This window comes from Globicephala melas, chromosome 12, assembly GCF_963455315.2.
Source record: "Globicephala melas chromosome 12, mGloMel1.2, whole genome shotgun sequence".
Taxonomy (NCBI): Eukaryota; Metazoa; Chordata; class Mammalia; order Artiodactyla; family Delphinidae; genus Globicephala; species Globicephala melas.
This window is the reverse complement of record NC_083325.1, coordinates 57,862,749-57,885,558: the sequence shown is the minus strand read 5'-3', so window position 1 is coordinate 57,885,558 and position 22,810 is coordinate 57,862,749. Positions and strand designations below refer to the sequence as shown.

The 22,810-nt window shown below is 44.8% G+C and overlaps 1 protein-coding gene across 12 annotated transcripts in view; it reads right to left on the bottom strand.

Moving 5' to 3' along the window:
* Nucleotides 1-22,810, bottom strand: part of SLC8A1 (solute carrier family 8 member A1) — a 443,214-nt gene that overhangs the window by 353,286 nt on the left and 67,118 nt on the right. For 5 of the 12 annotated variants that reach the window (XM_060309336.1, XM_060309343.1, XM_060309333.1 and 2 more), the window contains exons 1-2: nt 21,148-21,319; nt 248-2,079 (exon numbers count right to left, since the gene is read on the bottom strand). In XM_060309336.1, coding sequence (XP_060165319.1) covers nt 248-2,079; nt 21,148-21,216 — 1,901 coding nt within the window. In that variant the 5' untranslated portion in view covers nt 21,217-21,319. The other 7 variants (XM_060309342.1, XM_060309341.1, XM_060309337.1 and 4 more) reach the window with 7 other exon arrangements.

The following is a 22,810-nucleotide window of genomic DNA, read 5'->3' as shown; positions in this document are numbered from 1 at the left end:
TAAATGTACTTAAAAACTGTAAAAGTACAAAAGTAAAAATAAAATCAAATTAGGATCTCTGGGTATACAGTATATTGATCAGTGGTATAGGAGCTAGAAGCTAGGATATTTCAATATTTTGAAAGTCATCTTGTATAGTAACTATTCCATTCTTTCTTTGCCATTTAGTTTTTAAAAAAACAAGCACACATTCGCACATCCACAAACGCAACTCAACCACACACATAGGTATAAAGAAAGAACTTACACAATTTCATCGTTCTGGAACTCGAGCTCTCCGCACGTGTCCTCAAAGTCCTCTCCTCCGCCTCTGGCGGTCCCTTCAATGGTTTTATAGGGGACGATAACATTTCCGCGTGCTCCAGATGTTCTCAATACTTTCACCTCCATGATGCCAATGCTCTCACTCACGTGAGTCACAGGTTCCTCAAAAGTAAAGATGCCTGCGTGGTCATCGTCAAAAATAGTCACGGTGGCAGTGGAGGGAGATCCCAGGCAAGCGAGGGTAGAGACATGATTGGCTTCCAGGATGCCGTCTTCCGAGGCTTCAGAAGATACTTTGACGTTGCTGAGATGCACAAGGAAATTCTCATCTTCCTCAAAGATGTCGTCATCGATGATGCCGACTCTGATTTCCTTCTGGGTCTCACCAGGCTTAAAGACCACAGTTCCTTCGGTAAATTCGTAATCAGACCCGGCATTGGCTGTACCATCCTCTGTTCTGAAGTCGACAAACACAGTGTTGGTCAAATCACCACCTCTGCGGATAATGGTCAGGGCTACCGTACCACAGTTCTCCAGACACTGATATGTTCCTTGTTCAAAGAAGATCTTACTGACGGGGTCATTTTCAGCCACTTCCGTGTTGACCTCATGCATGCTGACGGCCTTTCTGGCTTGGTCAGCCGCATGCCTCTTTAAAATGTTGCCTGCTCCGGTCATCAGGCGGGTAGCCTGAATTCGGTAAAATGCTCGACTTTTTTGCTGCTGACTTAAGACCTGGTAGTTGGCTAATTCTATCAATTGCTCTATTTCCTTCTCCGGATGCTTCTGCTTGAGTTCCTTCAGAATCCTAGCCATTTCTCGCCTGGCTTCTTCATCATCTTGGTCCCTCTCATCGACTTCCAGAACTAGGGCACCATCTAAGAAACTGTCAACGTGGGAATTGACCACTTTCCCATCCATCTCAATTTCTGTCTTGGAAGATGGCCTGTCTCCTTCATGTTCAATAATCATTCCCCTCTGCTTGCCAGCCCGGTACCTCTTGTAGACATACTTGTAAAACAGAAGCCTCCTATCTGCCACCCAAGCGAACACAACACAGATGGGAAAGAAGAAGAAAGTAAGCAAACCTTCCCAGACCTCCACGACCCCAGGAGAGATGACAGACAAAATGATGTAAAGCCAGGTATAGGCAAAGATGCTCCAGGCTGCTGTCACAAAGAACACACGCAAATGCTTAATCTTCCTCGTCTCCCCATCTGGGACGACGTAAACACAAAGTGCAATAATGATGAACATATTGAATGCGGCACTCCCCACAATGGTGCTAGGACCGAGGTCTCCTGCAGTGAAGTTATGGCCACACACCTCAATTACTGAAAGGAGAATCTCTGGAGCTGAAGATCCCAGGGCCATCAAGGTCAGGTTGGACACCGTCTCATTCCAGATCCTCACAGTTGTCTTGGTGGTCTCTCCGTTGGGTTTCTTTATGGTGATTTCTTTTTCTTGAGACGTGATGACTTCTATAGAGGACATGAATCGGTCGGCAATGATAGAGACTCCGAGAAACATGTAGACCATGGCCACAAAATACACAGTCGCTCTAGCAATTTTGTCCCCAAAGGAAGGGTCTTGGGGCTCCCAAATGGGTAAAATCACCCCTTTCTTACAGTAATAGGAGCCAGTACACTCGCCGGTTTCATTGCCTTCTCCTTCCATTTCTGTCTCAGCGCTTATATGATCCACGTGGGAAAACAAGAGAGCCACCATGACTAACACATGAAATCCCATCGAAAAGGTGGGTGAGAGACTGAATCGCAGCATGTTGGACAATGGCAGAGTTCCAACTGTCCCAACCTACTGGGAAAAATAAGATAGGGGGAGGGTGGGGGGAAAAGAATCACATCATTAGATCCAGATCCAAAGCATGACTAATTACTTATTTTTATTACTTTTACTAATGATTTGTTTATATTTGACTATCACAACGTCTACGGAGAATCATGATTCTAAGAAACCATCTGTGATTAAGCAATCCTTGGTAACGTTTACAGCCCAGTCTCTCCACTTGAGGATTTTCTACATGTAATCCCCATTCACTGAGCAATGTACACAGCTGACTTACTGGAATGAAATGTTCAATTATATCCTTGCCTTGTTGAATACACATGCATGCATGCTAACAGCCAATGAGAAAAAACAAAAAATTTTGACACATTGAACAATTTTCTCCTTGTTGCTAAGGCAGATTTCCTTTTAAACTGTGGTTAGTACAATCACCTTCCAGAAACTGTTTCATCCCCAAAATCACCTCGTTAAGAGTGATGCTATGAAATTTAGACTCTAAAAATCCTACCAACGCAAGGCTTGGTGATGATCTTAAATTCTAGAGCACAACTTTTCACTGCATTTCATGAAATCATGTCCTATGGCTCTTGGCAGCAGACAAATCTTCAAGCTTGCTTGCAGTCAAAGCTCAATGGCATTTGTACTTGAGAGGAAAAAAAATCTGCTATAAGGCAATATTTCCACACATTAAGTACAGTTTTTAAAAGCACGTTTTAACGAGAGCACGTTTCCTCCTAATTTTCAGCAAGCCCAGGTCTCCTGTTGCATTAGCAGCCGGGCATCTGGTTCCTCAAGCACTGCTCTTCATATCTGTGTACAGATCTCGCTCTAGCATCTGCAGGCTGCCCACACAGGAAGGGGAGATAAGCAGGTCCAGGTCTAGGAGTGTGTAAGTAAGACTCTTGCTTGGCAGGCTGTGAAATCAGCGTCACCAGCCATAAAATGTTCCTTCTCTGTGTCGATGTCAGACTCCCCATGGCCATTCTAAAATACATATTAGTTCTATAGAGGATTCAAGTGACCCAAAAATGCAAGGGCAATAATCCCATCTAAATTAGCTCATGTGACAAAATGACAGCGACCACAACGTATACATGTGATGAAGGGCAGTAAGCAATTAGGGATATGGCAACAGCATCACTGGCGGGGGAATTCAGGTGCATGGTAGCTCCATCCACCACTCTGCCTTGCTTACCAAGCTGTGTGCCTCTTGGTGACCTTGTATCACCTCTGATTCCAGGGCTCTGGTGAAGGTGGTGGGGGCAGGCGCTGAAGCTAAGAAGGGTCTGCTCCAAGTCAGGGTAGGTCTGTTCTGGAAAGCCAGTTATGGTTATGACATCGGATAACACGGGGATAAGAAGGGTCCTGAGACAGAGCTTAGCCCTGTGGCCTGACACAAAGTTAAAAGTGGAGCTGAGTTAGACCCGCTCATAGCCTCAGGCTGTCTGAGAGTCACACCCACATTCACCTAGACTCTCTGGCCTATGTTTGAGGCTGATGGCTTGTACTGAAAACTGCACCTGGGCCCAGGAGAACCTCCACCCTGGCCCAGCCCATTCTGGCACACCCTCCGCAAGCCCACCATCACCTAAAGTCCTTGTTTTTAGCTCATCAATGCTGGGGGATAAGTTTTGACCGTTTTCCCATGCTAAAGAAGACACAGCGGAGGGCTGCGGCGGTGGAATTCCATTCTAAGTAAAAGGTCGAAAACTAGAAGAAGCGTATTTTCAAAATATGCAGAAGTTCACGGCCAGTGTGTCTACTTGTTCAGTCATTACTGGGCTTGGGTGGGTTACAGGACTTCTCCTTAAAACAAGGTAACAACGAACCATCCTGTAAGAGCAGTGGCACACCCAGTTCTAACTCCCTTATGCCACAATTTATTCCCCATATTAATGAGAGCCACCCAGACAAATTTAAAAGGGTACGCTAGGCTCTCTTCTAGGTCCTGAGAATTCATCAATGAATTTTTTTTAAAGTCTCCATCTTTGTGGACCTTATATTCTAATATAAGGACCTTTGTGGACCTTATATTCCAATGAGGAGGAAACAAACAAATAAATGTAAATGTCAGATGGTAAAAAGTGCTATAGTGGTGGGGGGTAGGGAGCAATTTCAACAGGACAGGAAGTCTGTAAGTGTCAGCGTGTGAGTGTGTTAGTGTGTGTGTCAGTGTGTGCACACACATGGCATGCATGATTTTATAATGGATGGTTTAAAGAAGGCCTCTCTGATAAGGTGCAAAGGACTCTGAGCAAAGTCCTGAAGGAAGAAAGGGGCCAAGCTTTGTGGATAGTTGCAGGAAGAGAATTCCAAGATAAGCGCAAAGACCCAGATGAGAATTGTGCTCTGCACAGTCTAGGAACCACGAAGAAACCAACGTGCTGAGAGGGCAGTGAGTGAAGGGAGCAGGGCTCAAGAGCTGGGAACACAGTGGGGATGGATTATGAGGGCCACTGAGGACATTATAAGATGCTGGCTTTGACTGTGAGGGAGATGGGAATCGTAGGGAGGTTCTGATCAGAAGTGTAATGTGAGCTGATTTTCCTTTTCAAGCGATCTCTCTGCTCGTTCAGTGAAGAATAGACTATAGGGGTAAGAGTAGAAACAAGGAAGCCAGTATTTGCCTATTATAAAAAACAAATCTGATTTATAAATGATCCCCAATGCCTGCTAGGTATATAAAACGATACGGTAAACATCTAAAGTTTAAAAAGGAGAAAGAAACATTTGCAGTGACCCTTTTGGAAGATGTACAGCTTAAAACGTCTTGGTAACCTGTCAGGATCAGAAAGGTTAAGTATTTGCTCAGAGGGAGTAGGACAGAACACAGAGAGCCAACACTGGACAGAGACTTGAGGCTGCGCCTGTCTCCAGAACTGATAGAATTAACCACTCCCTTCAAACCACTGCCAAGTCTCATCATTCCATTCCTCACGTTTCAGCCAAAACAAACTTCCTACAGTGCAGATCAGACTCTCTCACTCCCCTTAAAACTCTTCGTGGGCTGCCTATTGCCCTGAAGACAAACCCAAATCCCCTCAATAGGGCGTTTATACCTTTTAGGATCCGGCCTCTGAGCTCCAGAATCTGGGAATTCTCTCCGCTCCCTGAACATGACAACACCTTCTTACCTCCGAGTCTTTGCACGTTGTGTTTTCTGTACCCTGAACTATTTTCCTTCTTAGAAGGAAGTTTCAAAACGGCACAACAGCAAATCAGAGTTGATTGCCTGAGACCGAAATACCGGGCTCCATTCTTAAACACTGTCCCAGACACCATGCTAAATTCTTCACAGGGGTCCTTATATCGAATGCTTCTAAGAACCAGCATTGCCCTGTTACACAACTCCTAATGTTGCCATTTCCACTAGAGTCTGTGCGAATAGCACCCCTGGACTTGTGCAGTGCACAGTGCCCTAACAATAGCCCTATAGGATAGATATTATAAGCCCATTTTGTAGGTGGGAAGACTGAGGCTCGGACAGGTTAAGTTCTTGCTGAAAGTCAGACACATAGTAACTAAGATTCAAAGCCTGGTCTGTCTCTGAGATGATATAATTCACTGCTCCGTTCTACCATCCCTGAGAGCATGTAAAATAATCTTTGAGAATGATTGGATTTGGGCTTGGACTAGCCCATTGGAAAACCTCCTGGCTCCCAAGAGGAGGACCTAGGTAGCAAAAGTCCCATGGAAGGATGACAACAAGCCCGGTTCTATGTTATGGATTAGAGGCTTAGACAAGCATGCACAGCTCTGAGGTAACCTGTGGGCTGGGATGTTCCTAGAGACAGCTGACCCCCGCTTTCCCACCTTTTAGCAATTACCTGGCAACCTCTCCTGCAAGTACTCTCAGGGCAATCTCTTAGGTCTGCCCCACCCACATCTCCCAATATGTTCTCAACCCAAAGGGTACCAATGTCTAAGGGTGGACTGAGCAGTAAAAATCCATCATCACTATCAGAGAAAAAGGAAGGGGGCTTCTGAGGTTAATTCAAAAATGTCATAATTGTATTCAAAAGGTGGCAGTGGTCTGATTTGTGAAGTCAGTGGACAAAAAACACTGCTATAACTTATTAGCCATGAAGCAACTGGAAAGAATTCTCTGGACTTCAGTTTCTTTCTTTATTAAATTAACGCCAAATCTAAATGCTTGTGAGGGTATGGGGTAGGTGTCATCTAAATGAGAGTTCTTTCTTCATTTTTTGTCTCCATTCTTTTAGGGTCTTGCCTCTGTCATCAGATTCAAAGAGATCTCTACCTGACTCTCCCCACTTTCTCCTCAAATATATATTTTCATGAAAATTAAGCAGGAAATAGAGGCCACTGATATGTTGGTCTGCTGCCTGGCCGCCTTCTGCCCTGATCTACTGAACTCTGTAACACAGGGTAGGCTGATCTTCATGGTGGTTTCAGATCAACTCTTAACATCCACAGCTAGTTCTTACTTAGGAATATCCATTACATCATCCAAATGAGCCTTCAGCACAGTAGCAAGAATACTCACATTATCTTCTGCTTACTATTTATTTATTTGTAAATTTATTTATTTATTTGTTTTTATTTTTGGCTGTATTGGGTCTTCATTGCTGTGCACGGGCCTTCTCTATCTGTAGTGAGCGGGGGCTACTCTTTGTTGCAGCGCGCGGACTTCTCATTGTCTTGGCTTCTCTTATTGCAGAGCACGGGCTCTAGAGCACAGGCTCAGTAGTTGTGGCACACGGGCTTAGGTGCTCCGCAGCATGTGGGATCTTCCCAGGCCAGGGATCAAACCCGTATGCCCTGCATTGGCAGGTGGATTCTTAACCACTGCACCACCAGGGAAGCCCTCACTATTTATTTGAAAACAAACCAAACAGCCCCAGAACCTAGAGATGGCAGACCTGAATGGAACTGACAAAGGATGGTGAACAGGTATCAAACTGAGTGAGCCCAGCCACCTATGTTGAAGGGAGAGGTCCCAAAAATGGATGTATGTACCTGCAAGACAGATCTTTATCAAAACTGCCACAGTGGAGGTCCAACGAGTAGTTAGGCAGCGCAGCAGTGAGGAACTATGGCGGTTTTGACTACAAGGAGAACTGACTCAGACAGAAGGAATACCTCTGGCATTCTCACCAGTCCTATGCTTGGGGCAGCCTAATCTCATTCTGCTGACTGGCAGCTGGGGTTATTCCAAGGAACTCCCTGACTCTCCATCAGGACCTGGAATCCCCTTCTATGTGATTCTTGCTGACTGAAAGCCTAAAGCTAAGCAGTGAATCTGTTTCTAAGGCAACAGTAAAGCAACCATAAATTCTTATTCACTATGGATGCAAGCACTTCCAAATTCTTCTAGACAAAGAGATGATGCGAGAGGATGACTTTTCTTATCTGATCATCCACTGAGTGTGCCAATTACTGTTCTGGCCCTCAACCTCAGGCCATCAGGCCGTGACCACACTTCAGAAAGGAGCTCGTTCAGTTTCCACAACGACTCTCTGCTATTACTTTTTTTTTTCTTTCCAAAGAGAGTTGCTTCTTTGCTGCCTGATAAATGAGGACAGGTCCTCTAGGAGACAAGCTGTGAGACATCACATAAGGGGCTCAAGCCCTCTTGCCTAAGCTTACAAGACTGGAGTCAGGACCCTGTCCCATCTCAGAAAACACCCACCTCATTCATCAAAGGTAGCAACTGGGGCGACAGGCAACGTGGCCAAAAAAAGAAAGATGGATTTAGGATTTAGGACAATGCATATGTTATTGAAAAGTCATGAGACCCTTTTTCTGTACTTTGTTTTTTGATATAGAAATTACTTTTTAATGAAGTATAGTTGATTTACAATGTTGTGTTAATTTCTGCTGTACAGCGAAGTGACTCAGTTATACACAGATATGCACTCTTTTTTATATTCTTTTCCATTATGGTTTGCCCCCGGATACTGAATATAGTTTCCTGTGCTATATGGTAGGACCTTGTTGTTTATGCATTCTATATGTAATAGTTTGCGTCTACTAACCCCAAGCTTCCACTCCATCCCTTCCCCACCCTCCACCCCCTTGGCAACCACAAGTCTGTTCTCTATGCCTGTGAGTCCTAGAACTTATTACTTTTTATACACTATATAATTTACTTAATGGTTCTGCTTATTGTCTCTCTCTCTCTCTCTCTCTCTCTGTTTCTCTCTTTCTCTTTCTCTCTAACGGATGTCAACGCTGTAAGAGTAGGGATTTCTGTCTCTTTTGTTCACCCAGTTCCGAGAGCAGAGCCTGCTATATGGAAGATGCACAGCACCTGCTTTTATTAAATGAATAAAATATTTCTCATTGGGTCATGTGCTGATTCACCAAATCTCTGATGTGGAATCAGAATCCGAGGGCTGAACCCAGGCATATGCATTTAGAAATGTTCCTTATGTAAAAGGGATGCCCCTAAACTGAGCAGAGGCCGGTGTCAGACTGAAAAGCCAATGTCAGTGTTGGGTAGAGGAGAGGAATTGTGATTCAGTCATTCACAGAGAACCTCAGGCTAGAAAACCTGATCTCCAGCATCAAGAGAGGGGCTGGGACCCTGACATTTTCCCCAGCACCTGGTAGTTGGTCCTCCTATACCAGCCCTGGCTTGCTGATTTCTTCTGGAATGCCAAGATCATCTGCTCTGTTGAGAGGGTCCTAATATTTTGCACATCCTCAAGGGAGCATATCTTCTTCTCCTTTCAGGACACTAAAAAGACATCTAGTCAAACACCAACCCCCAATCACCTCTATTACAGAGGCCCCATAAAAGGGAAAGAGCACGAAGAATTTAAATATATTACCTCTGCATTCGGACATGGATATATGGGTAGAAGGAAGAAAGGTGGAGAATAGAGTCTTCCAATGGAAGGAAGAATTTGAAGGGAAGATACTCTGCTAATCTTGGTCTCCATGTAGAGTCAGCCAGGACGATCCTCAGATGTGTTCTGCCAGGACCAAGGGCAGTGGAAGGGCCCCCCTCAGGGGCCTTTATGACAATCATGACTGCCACCACTGACTGGGCACTTGCTTTGTCCCAGGTGCTCTGTTGATTACTCTGCATTCGTTATCTTTTCTGACAATATTGCAAGGAGGTATTGTCATTCCCATTTTACAAACGAGAAAAAATAAATCGTTCATCGAAGTAAACCGGGCTGAAATCATACGAATCTAAGTGACAGATAGGATTTAAATCCAGGCATTTTGCATGATAAACAGAATGCTTTCCAAAACGGCAGGACCTTTTCATTTGTTTGTTTTCACTACACAGGTTAGCAATACTGTTCTGTCTTAGCAACTTACTTAGGTACTTAGTGTGGAATAACCTTCCCACGCTGCCCCTCCTTCCCACCTGAATAAATGGTGTCTTTGGATCATCTCATTCATGTTTCCCTCTCCTGTCTCATGCCTGCCCACCCCGCAAGAAAGGCTTTTGTAAGCACTCCTATTCATCACATAGCAAGGGAAAGAGGATCCACTTGGGGGATCATCAGCTAAAATCTGAGGTCTGAAATCCCTCCAAAGTCATGTAATAATCTCAAGGTTTTTCCATTCAGTCAGGAGAAAAGAAAATAGAGAATGAAATCCTAGCCATGAACAAGCAAAACTAAAATAAAAGAGGGCAATGCAGAAAGCTGGGGAGAATGATATTGAATTGTAGCCTAACAAGGAAGTTAATACTTGGCCCTAAAAACAATAAGTCAATATTTTTTCGAGAATCTCAATGCAGCAGCCCACAGATTTACTGTCTTGGGGTCAAGACACTAATTTTTAACTGTTAAGTAATCCAAATAAAAGGGAAAACAACACATTCATTCATGGGTTTGTCTGCCAAGTTTTTCTTAGCCACTCGTATGTGCCAGACACCATGTTACAAAGATGAATAAGATAATATCCCCCCCCAAAAAAAATAAAAAGATAATATCCCCAAAGAAGCTCACATTCTAGTGGGGCCTTACAAGAGTCAAGGAGTGAGTCCCCTTTCTGGAAGACATAACTCTTTCATTACTAGGGGATCACAGAAGAGGAGAGATTTTCCAGGGATTCAGACAGTGAGACCGTGACTACACCTGGACGCTCTCAAAGTGGACCACCTAGTTCCCAGGTTAACATATCTGGGGTCTTGGGGTCATAAAACTGGGCTTCTAGAAACCTCCAACTGCTCAGCATACAGTCCTGGAATCAAAAGATTTCAAATGTAGTGAATTCCCGGAGGAGGGCCTTGGATCGCCTTTTCTGTACTCTGAATCTTTCAGGGGCCTTGTGTTGGACAATGGTTACTATTTCAGGTAATAATTTGGTCACCATCCACCCTGAAGAGAAAGAGCAGCCTTTCTTTGATGTTCAACCTTACACACTGAAAAAAAAAAAAAAAAAAAAAAAATGAGGCCATATGCATGCATTTATTTCTGGGTCACCAAAAAAGATTTCCTACCTAAAAATATTTTCCACACTAGCTTGTTGACATTTCACCTTCAGACCTTTGTTTCAGTGAAGTATAGCCCTCCTGATATTTCTAGTTCTAAGAGAGGGGATCATTCATTCATTTGTTCCTCAAACACTTATTGAGGGCTTCTATGTGCAAAGCACCAGACCAAACACCGTGGGAAGTACAAAGATGATTGACTCATGGCCCCTGTTTCTGACGAAGTTACAGTCTTCCAGTAATAGTTACTCAAATGACCATGAATAGAAGAATATGGAAAATTCCATAAAAGGAGGGGACTAGAAGGATGACAGAAGTCGGAGAGAGTTGAGGACATTCCAGAAGGAAGCAATGATATGACAAAAGGCATAGAACAATGCTTTTTCAACTTCAGGTCACCTAAGGATCATCTGGAAAACTCACTGAAGTGCAGACAACTGGGCCCTATCATCAGATACACAGTATCTCTAAGGAGGAACCCCCAAATCTGAATTTTCCCGAGCACCCTAGGTGATTCTGATAGGGGTGGTCTTGGCATTGGCACGTAGGGTAGAAAGGCAGAACTGGGTAGGAGGAAAAAACTGGCATAAAGGGCATCGGGCATGTTTAGCAAACAAAGGCTGGAGAGCAGAGGACTTAAATAAGGTCCTCGATGGAAGGCAGTACCTTAAAATTAGAAGATAGCGTTTGTTGTAATATCAGTAAGTTGTTGATATGAAAGTGTATCAGATGGGCTCTCCTTGTCACAGATTGGGACTCCAGACAGCATCAAAATATGAAGCCCCTTGGTGACTGTGTGTGTGAGGTAAGACAGAAGAGGGTAGAGAAAAATGGACCCTAACAGGAGCATCAACGGGGCCCCCCAAAGAGGAGATTAAATCATTGGGAGTAACTTACACGTACTTCGTAATTTTGCCAAGGGTTTGTTCTGCTTTCCTTAAGGAGAAACAGCTAAGGATGGCGAGGACTCCACATAGACACAGGACAAAGAACCAGACCCACGCGAGTCTTCAGAGACCTTCTAATCAGGTTCTGTCCACAAGCCCTGAACAGAGGTCAACAGTACACAGCAACAAAAACCCCAAACTGCAAGGCTTAGGTGGTGAGGAAAGCTGTGCTCTTTACACGAGGGGCTCTGGGTGGGACCTCACCAACTCCCCTGTTCCTTCAACTCAAGGGTAAATCTTTGCAGTCCCTCTTCTGGCTCGCTAGTCTGCCTCTTGGGACTGGGGATGTTTAACACAGACTCCAATTTCAAGCTATGTGATAGGAACATGCAGATGTCTTTTTTAAAAAAAATCTTTTTTAATAAGGAAAATACTGGTTATGTGAAGAGAGGCTGGTGAATTTCATCAGCTTTCTCCCTGAGTCATTAAGCTTCATCTTCGAGCAGATTGCTGTTTGGGGGATACGACCCTATCAACTCGAAGTCTGTAGGTCTTTTAGAGTTTCCTGCATAGTCAAAAAGCATAATCCTTTAAAGAATAAGATGCTCTTGAGGAGAACAGAAGTAGGAAGTAAAAAGAAATTAAAAGAAAAACAAACCTCAAGTTGATACTCACATAATGGTGACCCTTCATCAATATTCTAAAGTTCCTGACAATATACACAGTGACATGGGTCTAAAACTAGGTGTGTATGTATATACAAAAAATCCATTTTTTAAATGGAAGCAGCTTAAAAAGGAACTAACCAAATTTTTGTTTACAGAAATAAATTGAGTAGCTTTTTGGGAGGGAAAATATGAACTTTTTACACAAAACCCTGAACACAGTTTATGAAACATACAGTTTCTCTACTAGGTAAGGTATCTAGTGAACATGTCCTTTAAACCAATCCCATACACCTGTATTTGAAGAATTGTTTAAATATCGGCTTATGGCTTATGGTTTTAATGTTGGTAACTATGCCACAACTATTATGTTATTGTCTTTTTGTGATAGGTGAGGATTACATAGGAACTTTTGAAAAAGAGAAAAAATTTAGTGGAGAAAGAAATACTCATCATTTAATCATTTCATTAACAAGTGAAAATAGTAACCTGCCTATTAAGTCCTTGCTTAAGCAAGGACTGTTTTCACCAGGATCAATGACTAATGAGAGAACATGCATTCCTTCCTTCATTCAGCAAACACTGAATGTCTATTATACATCTGGCAAGATATGCGGGGCTAGAACCATGAACTAAACAAGACACAATCTCTCTCTTCCCTGAATTTATTATCTAGATGGGAAGACAGATGATAGATGTTAATTTAAATTGTTACAGAAAGAAGCATTTATTAATTGATAAATGCTATGAAGGAAAAACACAGTCCTACAAGAGTCAGTAATGGAGAACCTGACCTACTAGGGTATTAGGGAAGACTGCTGATGAAATAACATGAGTCAAAACTTTTTAAAAGACACTCAGCAGGAAGCCAGGCTAAAGGTTGCTGTAGTGCAAGGCCTTAGGTTAACACTTATGCAATTACCCTTCTCTGTAATGGGATTACTCACAGACCTACCTTCTTAGATATGCTGGGCGTTGAGATCATGTTTAGACAATACTAAAAACAGCTTCCGTAATTTACATGAGAGTTTACCCCTCTGAGGTCACAGTCAGACAGTTGAAATTAACTGCATGCTGCTGGGGGCAATATGGTAGATTGGAAGGGTCGTTGGTCTAGGAGCCAAAAGAAATGAGTGCTGGTCTTGGCTCTCACTGGCCAGTCATGTGGCCTTGGACAAGTCATTTTCCCTTTCTCAGCCTGATCTGTAAAACTGAGGAATTTGGCTAACAATCCCAAGCTATGATATTCTGATCCCTCACTTTGGCGTTCGAGGTCATCAATACGTTGCCTGTCTAACTCCCCAGGCTTACTGTTCCTGGTAGACAACTGAGCTACTAAATAAAAATTACCCAAATATGCACCCTGTTTTTCTTTCTCATGCTTTTCTACCCGTCCTCCATGACCCATCTCAAATGTCCAATTCCCCTTCATTAAAATGCGTTTAGTGCCAGGAAGGGCCCTAAAAGTCATTTAACGTTGCCCCTTCCCCTTTTTCCCCCACATGAAAACTCAGGCCATCATAACTTAAAAGACTTTTTCAAAGCCATGCATCTCAGAAGTGACAGAGCCAGGCTCTAAAACAAGGTGTCTAAGTTTCTAGGCCAGATCTCTTCCCACGACACCAACCCCTATTGCTGGGTTTCCTGCAGCCCCCTAAGACGGCCTGTGTGTATCTCTTACAATCTGTGTCTCAAGGGAGGCTCAAGAGGGAGGGGATATGGGGACCTGTGTATGCATATGACTGATACGCTTTGTTGTGCAACAGGAACTAACATGGTATTGTGAAGCAATTATACTCCAGTAAAGATCTATTAAAAAAAAAAGAGTTGGCAAACTATGGCCAACAGGTCATATTTAGCTCACCACCTGTTTTTATAATGCCTATTTAATTTTTTTTTACATTTTGAAATGATTGAAAAAAATTTAAAAAACAATATTTCATGACATGAAAATTATATGATGTTCAAATTTCAGTGTAAGTAAACAATGTTTTACAGAACACAGCATGCTCACGCATTTAAGTATCGTCAATGGCTTTCATGCTACAACAGAAGTGTTGAGTAGCTGTGACAGGCTCTGTGGTCCACAAAGCCAAAAATATTTACTATGTGGCTTTGAAAAACTGCTTTGTGACCTTTGGTGTAGTCCTTATGTATGCCCTTATTTTCGAGCTCTCCATGGCGACCTTCGCAATTAGCATGTCCACATAAAGGCGCACAGGTAGAAACAGTGCTCTCTCACTGGTCATCTCTCAAGTAGGAAGGACCAATCCTCACTGAGCACTCATGTGCCAGAGGCAGTTCCAAATGTTTTACAAGCATTAATGTATTATTCCTCACAAAAACCCCATAAGGTTCTTTACTACTATTACTCCCATTTAATAGATGAAGAAAATGAGGCACAGAAAAGTTAAGTATCTTGCACAATGTAAAATATGCCATTTGTTGAATTCAAACAAATATTAAAACTAACATGATATGCCTGCTGACCTCAGAGAACTCTGGTCTGAGTACCATAGGGAACTTCATTGCTTTTGTCAATATCCTCGATATAGAAGCAAATTCATAGTTTTCTTTCCACCTGAGGAAATCATTGCTAGACATCCACGGACTCCTGAGGCCAGAAAACACAGGCACATTTCTAGAGGGCTTCTATATTATCAAAGAAAAAAGGGAGATGTAACTTTGGTGAAATGACTTCAGAGTCATAGATCTAGATTCAATAATGTCCCATTTCACTCTTATTGAGTCATTTAATTTCATATGGCCTCCATTTGCTTATTTGTTAATAAAAAAACTAGCTGATCTCTGATGTGTCTTCCAGTGCTAGCTATGGGTCTAAGCAGCACGAGCACTGATAAGGAGAAGTTCTGAAAAAGGGCCAGGGGCAGCTGCACGGCCAGGAGAAGAAAGTGAGGAGTTAAGTTGGGGGGGGGGGGAAGAGTCACCAACTGTGTCCAACATCAACTCACAAATTTCAGCTCCAGGGGGCTCACATCCCCCAGCATTTGAAAGGCAGATGGTTTTGGAAGAGTGACAACCTGCAACTTCTGAGGGACATGTGACACGTGACTGAGCCCCTCCCCAAGCTCTATCCTTTTGCCCCTGGCTGATGCCACTCACTTTGGGGGCACTACCAAGGTGCAGAGAGGAAGTGGAGGTTGGCGTGTAGAGTAAGCAGACCCATTCTCTAAACCTGCTGCAACTGGGTGCTATACATTGAACGGAGCAGAGCCAAAGGGGGCCCCGGGTCCTGTGCTCTAGGGGGAAGCGAAAGTGAGGAACTGGAGAAGCTCAAGGGAGAAAGCATCAGAGCCATTCGGTGCTCAAGAAAGAAAGAAAAACCACCTGTGATGGCCCAGAAATCATAACCGTCAAATTTAAGGTCTGTTCCTTGCTTCACCTCTCAGACTGATACAGCTCCTCTCCTCCAAGGCATGCTGGAAATTCATCAATTTTGGGTTCCCGTGTAAAATACATGCGAGCAGTGATTTATGGTAGCATCTGTTTCAGATCCACAGTTCCCATGGCATGGTCTTAACCGGGACATGCAGCTAGCTTGAAGTCTGGAAATGGCCCTAACCTTGCTCCAGGGTGGTCCTTGTCATAAATTAGCTGGGGCTGGTTTACACGTTTTAAAAATAGCGAGGCTTTATTTATTTGCAAAGTCCTTTCACTCTTTGAGAACCAACTAAAATGCTTCCTCCTCCTCCATGAAGCCTTTTCCAATGTTCTCTTCTTCCTCTCAACTCTAAAGCACTGGGCTCATTAGATAGCTGCAGCCATCCATCTACCTCACTCAGCCCAGTGTTTAGGCGTTCTAGACCGTACATCCCTAAGAACAGGGAACACAGCGCAAAGAGCATGTTTTGCGCATGGCTTTGAAACAGCCTCAAAAACGGGTACCATCACCTATTCACTCTTGGACAAGTTATTTAACCGAGCCATAGTCGTCATCTTTAAGTCAAGATCAGGATGCTTTCTTGCAACGGTGTTAAGTGAGAAAACATGTACAAAGTGCTTAGACTGATGTCTGCAACATAATGGGTATTCAACAAACATCACATAACTCCTCTTCAGCATCTGCATTCTCTGAAAAGCCCAGCGCAGTGCCTTGCATACACTGAGTGCTCAATAAATATCACAGTTGGATTGAAGAAAATTGCTGAATCACTCTCTTGTCTGTTTGACTTCATTTCACATTAGATTCAAGCAGGAAATTATTAACTTATTCTGACTTCACATGCAATGACATCTACAGAGTGATGACTTTTTCTATCTTTTCTAAAAAATTAAGATGGGGCTTCCCTGGTGGCGCAGTGGTTGAGAATCTGCCTGCCAATGCAGGGGACACGGGTTCGAGCCCTGGTCTGGGAAGATCCCACAGGCCACGGAGCAACTGGGCCCGTGAGCCACAACTACTGAGCCTACGCGTCTGGAGCCTGTGCTCTGCAACAAGAGAGGCCGCGACAGTGAGAGGCCCACGCACCGCGATGAAGAGTGTACCCCGCTCGCCGCAGCTGGAGAACGCCCTCGCACAGAAACGAAGACCCAACACAGCCAAAAATAAATAAATAAATAAAAATTTAAAGTGACATGTCATTTTAAAAAAATAAATTAAACTAAAAAATTAAGATGGACTCTAATATTTACATTTATGTTCCTATGTCTATTACGTATGCAAAAAAAAACATTTGTCCGAACAAGTATCACACTAGTGTTCTAGGTTACTAGTATGAATATTCCAAAATGATACAGTAGAAGCCATTTAAGCATATGATTTCACACTACGGGACATACTTCACCCATTTCTCAGAAGAGTAAATTTTCAAGAAAGATCAAATTTTTGTTACCTTTGCTGACCCAGAAGTAAAATGTCAGGGTGACAGTTTATCTTTGCCTCTGTCTGGCTACTCTCTACCCCCCCCCACCCCACTTCAGCAGCCTGGTTCCCGGGTACTTCCCCATCAGAATGGCCCTCTGGGGGCACTAACTGGACAGCAACCCATTTCAAACTTCTTTCACTTCCTCTGCATCATCCTGTGTTCCAGCCCTCAGAACTCTTCTGCCAGCTGATCTGATAAACCAATCCAAGTTAGTAAATGAACAGATGCGAATCGTTTGTGAGAAGGAATGGTAGCTCTTTCCTAGGTAATCTCGTTGCGTTCTATTAGGGATCTACTAGATAGAATTACTTTATTCAAATGAATGTCTCTAATAGTAAGAATTTCTGATCCTACATTGGCTGAAGGATAAATGCTTTGAATCCAGGGATGTTTTGTGCTTCTCAAATCACTTTCTAGACAGCTGCCTATAACATACTTGCCCCTGATCACAAACACACTTCCATCACTTCAGCTGCTTTCCATCACTTCAGGACTTTTCTCCTTCCCTACATTCTCCTCCTCCTCCTGAAATTGGCTAGAAAGTTTCAGGTAGCGAGAAAACGGGATTCTCGTGAACCTTGGTCTATCCTGTTACTTACTATACACTCTTGGCTGCGCCGATCAAAGGACAATCACAAATGTAGACATAAAACACTTAGGGTTCAAAACATAGTTGACAACAAAGAGAGCCTACAACAAACACTTGAGGCCTCATGGGCTGCGAGCAACTGTCTTCCAAGTTGAGTCAACACGCTAGAAAAAGACGCCTGGTCTCATCTGTATTCTCAACTGCTTGTGAGGAAATCATGCCAGTAAGAGTAGTTTACCCCAGGAGTCTCCAGTTCAGAAAATGAGCTGCTTGATTTATAAACCCTTTTGAGAACCTAATCATCGATTAGTTGTTTTCAAAATATGTGCTGTATATCTTTTGTGAAGTGTGTGTGTATGGTGTGTGTGTGTGCGTGTGCGCATGTGCGTATGCATGTGCCCTTTGGCCTGCATGGGCCTGTGTGTGTGTGTGTGTGTGCGTGCGTGTGAGAGGCTGAGGAGGGAGACAGGGAGGCAGGAAGAGAGAGAAAAAGAGAGAGGATAGATGCAGACACATTCACACACAGGTATCTTTTGGAAGAGAAAAAAAGAAAACTGAAAATAATCCCACTTCACTTAATGAGGCCCCACTGGACTAGCCCTGAGTCCAAATCAGAGTCTCAGAGGCAAGACTCTGAAAGCTCACTTTCCCAGAACCCAGTCCATCTCAGTGGGTCAGACAGCACCTGACGTTTACTTCCACTAAAGCTCAAGGACATCTCCAGGGGATAGACCTCCCTTTGTTCAGAGAGAAAATTGGAAGCAGCGAGTTCAGCAACCTACTGCCTTCGTTAGCATCAATTACCACTGAAAATTAGAACCTAAGTGATAGGCAGCTGAGGGAATGGATTCTGAAATCTAGGGAAAGTCAGGGAGAACATTTGCCACAAGAGGGAGCAGAAGAATTGGATCAGATGGGAAACCGTTTGGTAGAGGTTATGACGAGAGGTCGGACCATGAGGTATGGATGATACTGGAAGACGTTTTGACGAGACATTTATCCCTTAGAGGAAAAAAAATAAAAGAGGATGGAAGGATCTGGAAGAAGTGAGATCTCAGCACTCTGATTCCTAAGTTGTTAGCAAATGTAAAGCAACAATTTTTAGAGAAAAGCAACATACATACATACAGCAAAAATATCAAGCTTGCAAGGTATGTGCTCTACCATCCTCTTTTAATTGTGTATTTCTTTTTCCAGATTTACTTTCTATTCCAATTTAGCTCTTGTTTATTTCCATGCTGATGGGGCAGACTGCTCGCTTCTTACCTACGTGCTTTTCTTCCTCTACCTGAAGTCATCACGGAGAAAGGGCCTCTGTTACTGAATTGCAACATGAAAATCAGATGGTACAGTCCTAAAATGCACTTACTTTGAGAAAAACCCATCCATGAGCTAAATGTATGCTTTGTACTTGCAACTTCGTTGGATCTACAGAGCTTTTCTCACCATTTATTTTGTCAAAGAAACAGATTAAGTACTTACAGGGAAGGAACTATGCGTTTACTTTGCAAGATAAATAAAAGTCTATTTTTGTCTGATAAAAAACATCTTAAATATAGCTTGCTAACAAAATGCTGAAGCTCTCCTGGAATATTTTATTTTCAACACATAGTAAATTTGAAAGAGCAATTAATGTAATTCCTGCAAATAGTCCTGTAGGTGTTACTGACTATACTTCACCTTCTTTTTGCAGTTTCACCTTCCTTTTGTAATTTCATTTGTAGTTAAAGCACTGCTAGGGCTATGCATTTTTCTTCCCTTTCATGGTCAACAAAAGGGTCATCTAGTACTTAATCTTAATCCAAAATGATACAGTAGAAACCATTAAATAGTAATGATAAAGTAAATAGAAAGATAGACAGTAGGTAGGTAGGTAGACAGGTACACAGATAGATAGATATAAAGCACAGCCTTCATATTCTTTTAATTTGTTACACTCCTCTTCCAGCCCTGCTAAGCTTTTAAGACAGAGTAAAGGAAGTCTGATTGTCATGGACACTTACATTCTTTGCTGTCCCTGCACAGCTCAGTAGTGAACAACAGTTTACCTCTGTCCAGTTTTTTTTTCTTTTTCCCTGGGAATTAATCATGCCATATTTAATAAAAGAGCCAGTTTAGGGGGAAAAAATTAAGGCTCCTTTTTTAGTAGGTGGGAGAAATCCTAGCTAAAGAGCCCTCAGATCCAAATGGAATCCTTCAAGCAGGCAGAGTCCCTAAAACGAAAACCATTTAAGAAAACACATACTGCTTCTGAGGAAATAAGGGGATCTTTCCCCACCTTCTCACTCTCAAGGCTCCAAAGATGGAGCAAGCTAGCTCTCTCTTCCTCCTTTTTTTCACGCGAGACTAACCTCACAATTAAGCAAGTTTAGCAAACCCATAGAGGTAAATTCAAGCAACACAGGATTTGAAAGAGGAGCCTCAAAGCAATCACTCCTATTCCGGCTTTGTTTTCTTTTCTGAAATGAATGAAACATCTAAATACATTTTCCTCCCTCTTTTCCTGACTTGCTGCACAAGTAGCTCTGAGAAAGAGAAAACGTGCGAGTGAGTGAGTGAGTGAGTGAGTGAGTGTGAGTGTGAGTGTGAGTGTGTGTGTGTGTGTGTGTGTGTGTTGGGGAGTGTGGGTGGGAGGTATGCTTTCAGAATCCCCTCCTGGTTGCACCCCATTTCCCTTAGGAAATCTTCACACAGATGCTAGACTGTGGATGTTCAGCTGCTCCTATTCGGAGAGACCCAAGCTATGCCTTTAACCAGATCTGATCAGACTCTCCACCTACTCTACTAGCTCCTCCATGATAGGGATGCCTGTACTGTCTTTACATCCGTCATTTTTTAAAAAGCTTCTTCCACTTCACCTCCTACTGATATCTTTTTTTTTAGTCTTTACACCTCCAGCAGGACAAAGTTTGTATTGTTATATTCACAACCACTAGTGGCTGACTAGCAGTAGACAGCGCCAGCAAGGGAGCCAGGCAAAGAGGGGTTAAACAAATACCTAGTGCAAAGCAGGACTTTCTTTCCAGCGACTGCGGACACCAAGCACATTGCTTTTTCTCACAAAATTCTTTGTTAAATTTGATCACTCTGCTCCCAACCCAACCATTGCCACTTTGTCTGGAGAGGGAAATACGAATTGCCGGCCCAAGCCATTCACCAGTCAACACAATCCGTAAGGGAAGGGGGAATTGAAAAACCACGGAGGCACACATACTATATTTTTAAAAGCATCGCCTGGGTGGATTTGGTTTCTGTAGCCTACCGTCCACCCAGAAGACCTCCCTCTTCTTCATTAAGGAGGATCCAAGGAGGATATCCTCACGTCTCAGAACACAGACCATTTCCCCAAGAGCCAGCGAAGCTCCGGAGGCAGACAATGCAGCGGCAAAGTTCCCTTCGAATGTCCTGGGGAAAGATGCCTCTGCGCGCAGGATCCCCAACGCACACTCGGGCTGGGTGCCCAGAGACTGGGACCCTGCAGCCCACTCCCCCGCCGCTTCTCTCCCTTGCCTGTCCCCCCGCCCCGGCCACACCTCCCTCCTCTCCGCAGTCGATGCTGAAGGAGCACCCAGGGCTGGCCGGAAAAGAGGAGACTCGCGAGTGTGGCCTTGGGGAAGACCCCAGGGATTACCGGGAGGAGGGGTGACCGCGGAGCAGAGCCCAGTGGGTGGGGACGCCTGGATCCCCAGCAGCGTTGCATTCCGGGTGGACTTCGCTCTTCGCGCCCTGAATCCTTAAGCCCAGCGCGGTGCAGGGTGCAGCATCTCTCCTCAGCAGCCCTTTCTTGCTCCGGCAGCCGGCACTGGCAGGCGGGCACCCTCAACGCCCAGACGCACCAGCCAGAGCAATTTCACTCCCCGAGAAGCGCGGACACCCCCAGAAAATGGGTGGGGACACACACAGACACACACAATTTAGGAGCTGGTCCTTTGCCAAAGCGGAGGGAAGTGTAGCCTTCTGAACAAATGGAAAACAGTTGGCGGTATCTGACCAAATCCTTTCTGCTGCCCTTCCGAAGATCCTACCTGGTTTGGGGGAGTGCGGCTGGATCCTTCCCCCGTTCCTCCACGTTAGTAGGAAAGACGGCGCACTCCCTCCTTTTAAATAGCTCCCGAGCTGGGAAAGGTCGCTCCCATCTTCGGGGGGAAGCACAAAGCGGGCGGCGGCGGGCAAGCTCCCGTGCAGCGCCGGCGCGAGCAGGAGCGTCGGCGGCGGCAGGCAGCCGGTGCGCGCGGGCGGGAGGCAGCGCGGAGGCCGGGAGGCTGGGAGGGCCGGGGCCCGGGCGGCGCGCGCGCTCCGCTCCCCTCCCTCCCTTCCTCCCGCGCACACTCGCCCGCCAGCCCGCCGCCCGCAGCCTCGCACTCGCTCTCACGCGCGCTCCGCCCCGCCGCCGCCGGCGCCCCGGCCCCCCGCGCGCCCCCACCCCGGCGGCCTCGGCCACCGCGGGCGAGAGGAGCCGGCGCGTTTCTGGAGCTCCGGGCGGGCGGGCAGCAATTCCAGCCTCCCAGCCTCGGCCGCGGAGAAGGTTTTCGACGTCCTCCCGGCTCTCGGCCCCGCAGTGCGTCCCGGCCGCACGCTAGCGCTTTCCCCGGCGCCCAGCCCATGGAGTACACGCGCAGACCGACGCTGCAACTTTTCTTTGCCACCTTCCTCCCCTCACCCACAGACAGAACCGCCACCCCGGCTCGCCCACCCGTTTCTCACCTCTGAAATTGTTCAGCCAGATATATCTTTCTTCCTCCACTTTCTATCCCCCCGCTAAAGGAAGCTTTCCTTTAGCGGAGGGATCCGGGGAGGTATCAATGATTTTCTCTGAAATCCTCACTCCGTGTTTTTCCTACTTACCAGACCTGCACAGCAATACGCTGGCTAGGAGCTGCTGACACAAGCAGATAAGGATTGCGGGGCGGCGGGGGGGGGGGGGGGTTGTTAATTCCCCAGCCAAGAACTCCAAAAGATTCTCCCTTTTGGTATTTCCCTCAAAGATTGCAGCTCACTTGGGAATAAAGACCAAGAGGCTGCTTGATGTGAAAGCCCTGCAGCTTTTAAAACTACAGAGAAGAGTAAAAGCTGAGCATTAAGGTTAAGTTGGGAAAGATCTAATGCAGCAATCGACGAACCATTCATTACCCTTTCCAAGAGAAGCATTATCATTGCCAATACACCACTTCGCCATAATTAACACAGGAGCACTGCATCAGGCCCTTGCTCTCTTGACAGCTCATTCATCCTTACAAATCCTTAATGACTTGGCAGGATGAAAGGCTAGACCCGCTGTGGAGTTCACATCAGAC